At 43.0% G+C, this 11230-nt stretch overlaps 1 protein-coding gene across 10 annotated transcripts in view; it reads left to right on the top strand.

Moving 5' to 3' along the window:
- The first annotated feature begins 5161 nt into the window (after positions 1-5161).
- LOC125436451 (aminopeptidase O (putative)) overlaps positions 5162-11230 on the top strand; it is a 235445-nt gene continuing 229376 nt past the window's right edge. For 8 of the 10 annotated variants that reach the window (XR_007245061.1, XM_048503443.1, XM_048503441.1 and 5 more), the window contains exons 1-2: positions 5162-5898; positions 9601-10580. Coding sequence is in view for 9 of the 10 variants with exons in the window: in XM_048503443.1 (XP_048359400.1) it covers positions 9778-10580 (803 nt within the window). In the remaining variant the exon portion in view is untranslated. Of the gene's footprint in view, positions 5930-9600; positions 10581-11230 lie in introns of all 10 variants that reach the window. The other 2 variants (XM_048503440.1, XM_048503438.1) reach the window with 2 other exon arrangements.

Genomic DNA, 11230 nt, shown 5'->3' with positions numbered 1-11230 from the left:
TTGGGAATGCATCTCCTAGACTGCATAGGCAGTCATAAAATTTTAAACAGCTACGGTAATTCTTTTCTCAAATATTGTATCTGTTTTTACTGTAAAGCAGTAGATGAAATGTAGAAAGCTTGCTTATTGTTGGGAGCTTGTTAACCCTTCAGAGAGTATTACATTTTATTCTCTTTTTCTGTGTAGCTTTGTGTCTTCAGGAATAGCCTGTCTGCAAAAGGTGGCTGAGCAAGAAGAGTTAAGATCAGATCATAAGCCATTAGCCAAATTTAGTTCCCATCATTACAGGATGAGTAACTGAATTGTTCTCTAGTCAAAACATTTATCTGCAGCCTTCTGCCTGCAGCTGTCTAACATGCCAGTTTGACATTGTTCAGAGTCATCTTTCCAAAACTCAATTCCATTCATTCAGCAGTTGATCAGAAATTATAATCATGGGGCAAGCAGGAAGTCCAGCTTCTATAACCAGTGAAACCCAATAAATGCAAGATGAGGGACACTGATTCATCATTATCCTGTCTCTGTTTGGACTATAAAAGGCAGTCAGAGATTCCTCATTCAAATGATGTCTGACAATTTCATCTACTGAAACAAACTATCAAGGCACCTGGTCTCAAGACTAAGGTCTAGTGGTAAATCTTACTCAAATTAGAATCTTAGCAAGTAAAAAAACGATAGCTCTAAAAATTGTACATGCAGCTGGTGGTAGGTTCTGGAATTGGGTATGTAACAAAGGCCAATATGAGGCTGGAGTCTCTGAAGAGGCACCAGAAGTCTAAACTGTGAAATCTGGGTGTAACAGGCAACCAACCATCCAAAGCAAGTTAGCCTATTAAAAATATTGTAAGAAGTTACTTATGAATCTTGTAAATAATTTAAATTCCAGTAATTTTAATTGGCTGCATGGAACAATCTGTTCTGGTTTAGGTTAAGACACTTTTATGGACCAGGCAAGGTCAAAGGTATTTACATATGGCTCTCTCAGTTTAGAAAACTCTTAAAGTTGTTGATATGATGATGCTAATATTGGGATTCTTTGTGTCTTATTAGATCTGATCAATATAGTCACTAAGCTAGATCCCAGCTCCAAGATTCCTGGTTGTAATCTTGCATCTATGAGCTCTGGGTAAAAACTAGAAACCAGTATAATACTTCAGGAAGTTTTTGCCTTTTCTTTATCTGACCACCTGCTCTAGTTTCAAATTCTGATTTGTCTCTTTTGCCATTCTGGCAAACAGGAAGCAATAAGAGACATCAGCAGAAGGGCTTCTAATGGGGTTGTCTTCTTGACCATCAGCCAATTCTGGTTATAACTGCAATTCTTTCTGCCCTTTCCCGCTTAAGAGAAAAGTCTGTCCTGTGATATCAGTTGCCAGAGGAAAGAACATGTTGGATTTTAATTGTTATAAGCTGTTTTGGGAGTTAATCTTGGATTGAAAGTGGGGTATAAAAAAAAGTGATAATTATTTCATCGTTCATTATTTCATTATTTATTATTTCATCATTCATCAGAGTTGTCTTCATACAAAGAAGCACCTGTCAATATGTTAAGAAAAGCTAAAATCCAAAAGCAAATTAAGATAAGCTTCCCTTTCTTGTTCATATACCCAGTTATAATGGCGGTTCTAGACATGGTTGATAATAGCAATTCACAGTTTTCCTTTCTCAGCTACACTCCTGGGTTCTCCAGGATCAAATCTGTAGCAATTCTTCCACTGGTGTAGAACATTTCAGCAGTTGCTGTGGGGTGGATGGTTTTCTGTTACTCTGTCTTCAGAATGATGTGTACTGTGATGGGGTGGGGGTGAGGCATGAGAATGAAAGGCATGTTGAGCAACTTCCCTCTGATTCCTGTTGGTCTTTCCTGTTCTCTGCTACTTCCTGTCCAGTTTAAGCAGTATCACAACAGCTGCTTCAGTCTCTTTAAAAAAAATCATTATCATTGCAGCATTTCTCAGTGTGTGGTTTCTGAAATGCACATTTGAATTGAAGAGGGAAAGCTTGGAATGTTTAGCTCCAGTTAACTGAGCCCAGGTGCAGCATTATTGGGGGGAGGGGATTGCACAAGTTGTTCCCCTAGGAACTGGATATGGGATTAGTAGGTCTGCTGCTTAATAGCAGTGAGGGGAGTAGTGTGTTGGTGCCATTAAATAATAAAAAGTTATCTCACATTTTTAAAGAAATAGGTCACACAGTCATACTTCTGGTGATGTTGCTGAACCAAGGGGGATTGGGTAGGCAGCCGTGATTACAACAGAGCCATCTTTATGTGTTTAGGAAAACCTGGGAGTCAAATGATTGTAATAATACAGTATTCACCAACAAGTAGATCTTCTGTTGTAATTTCACATACACTGACTGGTTTGCATTGAGCAGACCTAGTGAGGAGCTGACCAGTATCACATTATGCTATCCCTTGTTTTCTTAGCTTGCATAACTCCCCTCCCCATTTTGCTTTTTTTTTAAAAAATAATCTGGCTTCTTTCTAATTCTGGAACAAACCAGGCTCATAAATTTAAAAGCTGTTTGACTTAGCTGGGTTCAAATCAGAATCGGCCCTTTCATTTGGGAGTGGAATTGTGTTGTGTTATAATTTGTCACGGTTGACTGCACTACACAGAGAAAGGGGGTTGTAAATTTTGATGTACTCCAGCTGTGTAACCGGTTATGCAACTGTCAGTTTTTAATTGGCTGACTATCTTTATGGTTGCATGTCAAATCATATTACAGCAACATGTATGCACATGGTTGATATGTCTGTGAATGAATAGTTTTCTTATCAAGACTAAAATATATCCTTGATAGGGCCTAGGCAGAGTTATATCTTTTGAAGTCCATGAATTTAGAAGGATGTGACACTGCCTAGGATGGCACTGCAAGTAAACTTCTTTATATGTAGCTTCTTGTGTGGAGCACAATGATAAAATCCCTGTTAGAAATCAATTCATACTATTCTATAAGTGTGAGTGCAAATGCACAAGAATTAGGGTCTAGTTAGATCATACGTTAAATGTGAGTGTCCTGGACAGACACAAGAAACTACCAGTAAGACAAACAGCTCTCTCCTCATGATGGAAAGAAATAAATGATGAAGTCCCTCCTACGGCTGTACATGCTCCCTCCCACTTTTCAAGTGGGAGCTGGGTCATATACATACATACATGTTAAATGCAAGTCAGGTTGGGCTTTCCTAAACATGACTCTAAACTTGGATTAAACTCTGGATTTAAATACATTGTCGATGAGAATCTATGTCTAGTTAATCATGTCCACATTCATATGTTGTGACAAGACAGAATCAGTTTCTAACTAAAATTTGTTCTATGTCCTCTGTGTGAGAAGGCAGGAAAGAAGATCCAGGATTGTGCAAAACCAAGGTTAAGTTTGCCATCCTAATGAAGAAGAAAAGAGTTTGGATTTATTCCCTGCTTTTCTCAACTGCAAGTAGTCTCAAAGCAGTTTACAAGCTCCTTCCCCTCCTCTCCCCCAGAGGCGTAGCTGGGTCAACCCGCACCCGGTGTGCAGTCTATATTTTCTGCCCCTCTCATGGCCCCCCTGCGGCACCCCACCCCCCCTTCCCACATTTACCTTAGTTCAGTGGTTCTCAACCTTCCTAATGCCACAACCCTTTAATACAGTTCCTCATGTTGTGGTGACCCCCAACAAGTGGTGGGATCCAAAAATTTTAATAACAGGTTCCGATGGTGGTGGGATTCAAACAGTGGCGCCGCCGTACACACGCACCTCCAGTCCCTATTGGGTAGGGAGGCTGCTTTAGTAACCCCTTCTCAGCACTCAGAAAAAATTAGTAACCACGTCTAGAGAAGTGGTGAGAACTGGTGGGATCCCACCTCTGCCCCCAACCCTAACATTTATCAATTTTACAGATGGAGAACACTGATGCAGAGTCTTAGGCGACCCCTGTGAAAGGGTTCTTCGACCCCCAAAGGGGTCCTGACTCCCAGGTTGCGAACCACTGCCTTAGTTCCTTTCCTTTTCCTAGAACATTTTCAGGCTGAAAAAAAGGCCGATTCACAGTTCAAGCTTAAAAACGGCTTGATGGGAACTATACTTCCCAGGAGACCTTATGAGCCCTTCTGCTGCTGCTGCTCCAGAGCACCTGGTCTGCTAAGTCATTTGCAATGTCAGATCAAGAGGTTCAAGATTGGTGGCCATAGATCGACTTCTCCTCCGAGCCCCTTTTAAAGCAATTTGTGCCTGCTGCACATATGCATGCCTTCCATTTGCAAATACTTGGGTAATGACTGATGTATGTCAGCATGCCAGCTTAAATGTGTTTTCCATGTAGACAATGTGGCAATTATTGAAGCGCCCTTGAGCTCTTCACCTTAATTACCAGAGCTAAACAGCCAAAAGAGTGTTGTCGAAGGCTTTCACGGCCGGAATCACTTGGGTGCTGTGTGGTTTTCGGGCTGTATGGCCGTATTCTAGCAGCATTCTCTCCTGACGTTTCGCCTGCATCTGTGGCTGGCATCTTCAGAGGATCTTCTTCTATGGAGTTAGCAATGTTAGCAAGATCTTCTTCTATGGAGTTAGCAATGATCCTCTGAAGATGCCAGCCACAGATGCAGGCGAAACGTCAGGAGAGAATGCTGCTAGAACACGGCCATACAGCCCGGAAACCACACAGCACCCAAGCCAAAAGAGTGACTTTCAGTGATGTACCACTAGTGGGCGCACACTGTTTGGACATGTGGGGGATGCCTAGGGACACAGGTTACCCCATTAGTGGTACGCCACTGAGGTATGCACTTTCCCTGCCCCTGCATGCCACCCCTCCACCAGCTTCCCTCAGACGGAAGGGAAGTGGTGATGGCACTTTTCCACCCGTTTCCCTTCCTCTCCGAGTGGGCTGCCTGCTCAAAGGGAGGGGAAGCGGCGAAGGGGCCCCTCCACCCGTTTCCCTTCTTTCCGCGTGAGTTGTCCGTTCAGAGGGAAGGGAAGCGGCGAAGGCGCACCCCCAGCAGCTTCTTCTTCAAGCAGGCTGCCTGCTCAAAGGGAAGAGAAGCAGGAAAGGTGTCCCTCCACCCACTTCCCTTCCTCTCTGAGCAGGCTGCCTGCTCAAAGGGAAAAGCAGAGAAGGCACACCTCCACCCACTTCCCTTTTTTCTGAGCGGGCCGCCTGCTCAGACGGAAGGGAAGTAGTGATGGTACCCCTCCACCCACTTTCCTTCTTTCAGAGCAGGCTGCCTGCTCCGAGGGAAGGGATGCGGGAAAGGTGCCCCTCCACCTGCTTCCTTTCTTCTCCAAGATGGCTTTCCATTCAGAGGGAAGGGAAGCGGCAAAGGCGCCCCTCCACCCGCTTCCCTTCTTCTCTGGGCGGGCTGCCGGCTCAGAGAGAGCAAAAGCCAACCAGTTTCCCTTCCCACCCTTCTCACGCCGCTAGTCTGGTACTGCTGGGCAGAGAAGAGGGGTTGGCTCCAGCGCAAAAGGCTTCTCTTCCCTGCCCATCAGCCCTAGCGGAGAGAATCACCCGCTGGCTCAGGTAAGGTGAAGGGGCTTCGCAGCTCGTGGGGCATGCTGCATGGGGGAGGGAGACACCCGGAGGGTTTTTTTGTTTTTGGGAGCCATATCCCCCCCCCCCCTCTGGTGACTTCCAGGACCAGTCATCAGAACTTTCCAGCCGAGCTTTGGGAGAAAAAAATCAGCTCCCCTCCACCCCACGCACAGCTAACCCAGAGCGAGAGAAAGGGCGGAACCAAGTTAGTTTCACGTCTGGAAGCACCAGAACCTTCCTGTGCAGGTTAGCAAAAAGGTTCTGAGGCTTCCCGCCTCTGCTCGCCATGAAACTACCTTGGTTCCGCCCTTTTTCGCCGACGACACCATGACGCCATCAAACGCAGACTCCGCCGCGGAAGCCGGGAGGAGAGAAAACAAGTAAGTGGCGCGGCCCTTGGTGATGCGTCAGGTAAACAACAGCACGCGCTGCTGGGCGGCTCCTTCGCGGGGTGCGGGGCGTCGTGACGGGATGGCCGCTGGCCGGTTCCATCCTCAGGGGAAAAGCGGGGGTGGGTTGGAGAAGCAACAGGAACTGGAACGAATCATGAAGGCGAGCGTCTTTTTCGTCGCTTGCCTGAATCCTCCACCTCCCCACATTAATTTGTAATCACCCCTTTTCCTCCGGTTCCTCTGGGTGAACCTCGCAAGCACGTTTCTCATCACGTGCCCCTTCCGCTCACCTCTGTAGCGTGAGCGTTGGTGGGTGGGGTGTTACATTTAAAAGGAGCACGTGGAAAAGACTTGGAAGAACGGATTAAGCGAGAGAGATGAGAACATTCTGGGGCCATCCCCTTTATATTATTGCCAAAGAAAGACTCACTTCACGTGGGAAAGGAGCAAACACGTGAACGATAACCTACTGGGCTTGGTTCTGGTTGACTTCATGGCGGATAGCCCTGTAGGGTGGTCATCCTTCAGGTGGGAGTTGGAGGCGATCCCACGGAATTAAAACTGATTTGCAGACTATGTTGTTTGTTCATTTATATGAAACATTTATCTCACTTATTCTGGAGGGGACGTTATGGCATTATGCCCTACTGAGGTTCCCCCCTCCTTGGAGGCCACTCTCCCAGGCCCCACCATCACATCCCCAGGTATGTCTGAGCATGGAGTTAGCAATTCTAGTGACTCTTCATGACACAAGTGTCTCAGACAATTGTCCATGTTTTGATACTTACCCAGGGGTTAGAGGAGGGAAAGACCATCTCTGCCTACTGAGGTTTTTTTTTTTTTTTTGAGGAGTCATCTTGCCCATTTTACAATTCCGTTGTGTTTTGTTGGTTGCTTCCTGGTTCTAGTGTGCAGACAAGTGTTGCTCTTGTTTGACTGTACACATAATGGTCAATGCAGTTTCCACTTCTGCACCTAACCCATAAATATGGCTTAAATGGATGTGACTGTATATAATCAGTGTTGAACCCTTTGTTTGTAAACATGGTATGGTATTTAATATGTGTTATTTAATATCCAGCATTGCAATCAAATCAACTTAGACAGCATTCATATGAGAAAACCCTTATAATTATTACAAAAATGGGGTGAAAGGAAATTTGTAAATTCTAATTATTATTTAGATTTATTTTCCAGCTCTTTACAACACTCTCAGGGTGAGTTACAATAAAAGCTATAATAAAACCCCATGCAGTGAGACAATAAAACCAACCCTAAAACCATAAAGCATTCTGAACTCTAAGACTCCCACCCCAACAACCCACACAAATGGGAGAAGTGTACATCAAGTCCTCCCCCTCCCCTCCATCCCAATGTGGGGGCAGGGGAAATCAGCTATATGCCTGGCTGAAGAGTCTGGTCTTGACCAAGCACTGAAACTCCAGGAGAGTGGCCACCTGGTGGTGGGCCTCTGATGGCAGGCATTCCACAGTGCTGGGGCCACTATTGACAAGACCCTCTGGGCTGCCCCCTACATCTCTGAAGGGGGTGGGGCAGCCAGGTGGGCCTCCCCCTTTGACCTCAGTGCCCAGGTAGGATTATATGGGTGGATGTACTCTCAAGTACCCTGTTCAGCACTTTGAATTGGAACCAGTAGCACATTGAAGCCAGTGCAGACTGCTCAAAATTGTGGTGATGTGGCCCTGGTATAAGGCACCGGTCAGCAGATGAGCCACCATATTCTGTACTAGCTCAAGCTTCTGGACTTTTTCAAAGGTAGCCCCAAGCATAGCATGTTACAATAATCCAATCTTGTGGTTGCCAGAGCTTGGATGACTGTTGCCAAATTACCCTGGTTCAGGAAAAAGCAGAACTGGCACACCAGCTGGAGGTGTTGGTGGGCTCTCAAAATGTTTTCAAATCTCCCCCTGGTAAGATCCTGCTGATCTAGCTTAGCTTCCAAGATCTGATGAGATTGGGCTATCCTGCGCTATCCAGATCAGGTTCTCCTGAGATGGTCCAATTTAAATAGTATCAGTTTTTATTTGGACTCACAATGAACCACCAAACAAATATTGATGGATAAGGCACGGAGTATGCAAAGTGTGAAACATTACATTGTGCTTGAGTGAGTGAGCCTTTCTACACAAGCCACCTAAAATGTTTTCACATTTTCAATCCCGTTCCTTTACCACAATGTTTTATCTGCCCTCATTCCCTTGAAATGATTCATGGTGGCCATGAAGGATTCCCCCCGCTTTTTTTTTTTGGTTATTTGAAGAATTGATGTTTTGTTGTTTCAGTGCTTCTAGCTGCAATTCTCTGTAGTTACCTGTATTCAATTATTCAAAGATTTAACCCCCAAAAATAAAAAGAACACAGATATGACCACAATAAAGAGGTGAGGGGGAAGGAGTGAGCTCAAGGACATGATAAAATGGCGCTGAGGAAAAAGTTTGGGAATGGCACAGGGGCGTGGAAAATGACAGCAGGAAAGATAAAACATTTTAAAATATGCCTGCAAACCTTGAAAACATTGCAAACCAAAGAATGGTTTTAAAAGGGGATTCAGAAAAAAAACATTTCCTGACTGGAAATAAAACCTTTTTGGAACTGGGGGTGCAGGGAGGGGGGAGAGAAACAGCAGAACTCCACAGATCAAACATTTTATTTCCTGCCTAAAAATGTTTTAAAATGTTTGTGCAGAAAGGGCTTCTGAAATGCTTGTGTGGGGTTTAATAGTGCTTTCTTGTTTACTTGTTTATTAAGAAGTTGGAAAAATAGAGTACTGGTTTGATGATAATTTAGAAATGGTAAGCTCACTAATTGTATACAATTCTTAAATTAATGGGATGAAGAATAAATATGAATTGTTTCACACACTGTTTTGTTTTCTGTTATTGTATTGTGAATGTAACTCCCCTCCCCCACAATATCTAGGTATTTGCATATTTGCTTTTGAATATGACGCCTTCTTTCTTTGCTATGAGAAGCGTCCAATTTAGAATGTGAATGGATTTCAAGCTATTAAGATGTAATGATATACCTGGAGTATTTAACTATAAATTTGAAAAATTTCCATGAGCAATCTCAAAAGAGTACTTAGAATGCACTGCTTGTAAATTGACTCATTTTCTTGTAATTTGCCAGAAGTGCTGATAGTAGTGTGGCCATAAGGTGCGAAGTACATTAATCCCCGGAGTTACATTGTATGTGTTAAATTATTGCTCTTAGGGTAAAAGCACATTAAGCCATTTTCCCTTCAAATCATTCCTGTTATTCATCGCGTTAAAATTATCACAGCCATTTTGAGGCAAAATAATAGAAGTGATATAGTTTGTTTCTTGAGAATGACACAAGCAATAATATATTTATATTTTTATAGTATTTCTAACATTGTTAGGATGGTTAGTAGCAGGATAGTGTTGATAAGTCTATACTGTGCAGGCTTCTTTGCCCCAAACTGAAAATCTATTATTTTAGTTTTGGTCCCTAATTGTTATATAGATTAGTTTTCCTTTTAATTTTCTTTCCAATGTTTATTCTTCAGCAGTGTGCCTGTTTGGCACTTAGTAGATGAAAGAGAAATTCAAGATCTGATCTTTTAATATTTATTATTTATTGCATGTGGTCTGCTTTGAGTCCTTGTTTGAATTGGCACATGACTGTTAATGGCATTCTTCTTTACAGGTTAGGGATGATGAGACAGTTCGACTTGCTGTAGGAAAAGCCATTGATACACAGAGCAACTCTTTATGACAACTGGGAAGCATATCGTATTGGCTGTTATTGTCAAGAGAATGTAAGAAATAACCAAGACTTAACAAAACAAAAATCAGAGGTTGCTCGGAAGGTTTACAAACAAATATGGAACTAGACTTCACCAAAGATGATCTGCCCCTGATGGCCAATACTAGCCACATGCTTGTAAGGCATTATGACTTAGACTTGGATGTGGACTTTAGAAGCCATGTTATTGGGGGCACCATAGTTCTGTTCCTGGAAACTGCTGAAAGATGCAGGAAAGGAAACGATGAACAGGTGGAAGGAATCTGTTATTCTCAGTTGGATGAAACCTGTCAAAATCGGGTAGATCAAACATGCTGTGTTCCTGTGCCAAATGCAAGTTCCTGCTCAACTAAAAGTGGATGTAATGATTTTCCTGTCAGTGGTAAAGGTGAAAATGATACTTCTGATAAAAACGGTAGCCATGGTAACAGGGAACAGGCTTCTGGGATTTCTAGTTCAAAGAATTGCTGTGACATTGAGATTCACAGGAGTGAAGATTTTTTGCTGGTCCTGGACTGCTGTGATTTATCTGTGTTAAAGGTCGAGGAGGTAGATGTTGCTGTTGTTCCAGGCATTGAGAAATTTATAACCTCTGCAAAGTTAATGGATGCTTCTGAGGATCCAGGAGATCTTAGGAATCAAATTGTGCATGAACTTGTGACATTACCTGCAGATCGCTGGAGGGAACAGCTCCACTATTACAGATGCTGCAGCCAAGCACCTGCTTGTGGAGAGCTAGGATTTGTTACTGGCCCTTGGAGCTTGGAGATCAGGAAAGCAGGTGTCCAGCTGTCAAAGGACTTCCCACGAGCTGTAAGAATTTGTTACAAAACAAAGCCAGAAGGAAGATCTCTTAGCTGGACTGCAGACCAAAGTGACAGGTAGGCAACAGTTCTGCTGTCAGTGTTAAGTACCAGATAGGGCAGAGTCAAATTGTAAAGAATGATCTCATTTTGAATTTGAATGTAGATGAATTGGTATCAAGCAGGTAAAGTCAGAGCCCATAACAGCTTATGATTATATCACTATAAATCAAATGGATGCATTTCATAAGCTAAGTACTGAAGATGGAACAATTGATGACTATGTAATTTCATTGAAAGGCTCTGCAAAGGGGGAGAGAAATTTGGGGCTTGGTATCTTTATCTCTGGTTTTAGCTGGGGATGTTTTAACTATTGTTATAACCTGCCTTGACCCACAAGGAATGGTGCGATATAAATGTTTTAATAAATAAATACATTATAAGTCATGAGAAGCAAGCATTGTCTGTAAAATACTTTTACAGTAAGGCCAGCTCCATCTTTTTATTTATATTTTCTTGTTTTTGAAATGTTTTGTAATGACTGAAAAACAGGTGTTTGTGATGCTATGATAAAATGATTGTTCTGTGGAATAAATGATTAGATGGTTTTTTTAAAAAATCAGCAAATATTTGAAGATAGCTCTATGTTAGCCAACATATAAGTATGTAGCACATAAATGCTAAATATGACTTACTTCCATTATACTAAACAAACACAAAAACACTTG

The sequence above is a fragment of the Sphaerodactylus townsendi genome, linkage group LG07 (genome assembly GCF_021028975.2).
Source record: "Sphaerodactylus townsendi isolate TG3544 linkage group LG07, MPM_Stown_v2.3, whole genome shotgun sequence".
Lineage (NCBI taxonomy): Eukaryota > Metazoa > Chordata > Lepidosauria > Squamata > Sphaerodactylidae > Sphaerodactylus > Sphaerodactylus townsendi.
The sequence above is the reverse complement of the archived record's forward strand: the minus strand, read 5'-3'. Positions and strand labels throughout refer to the sequence as shown.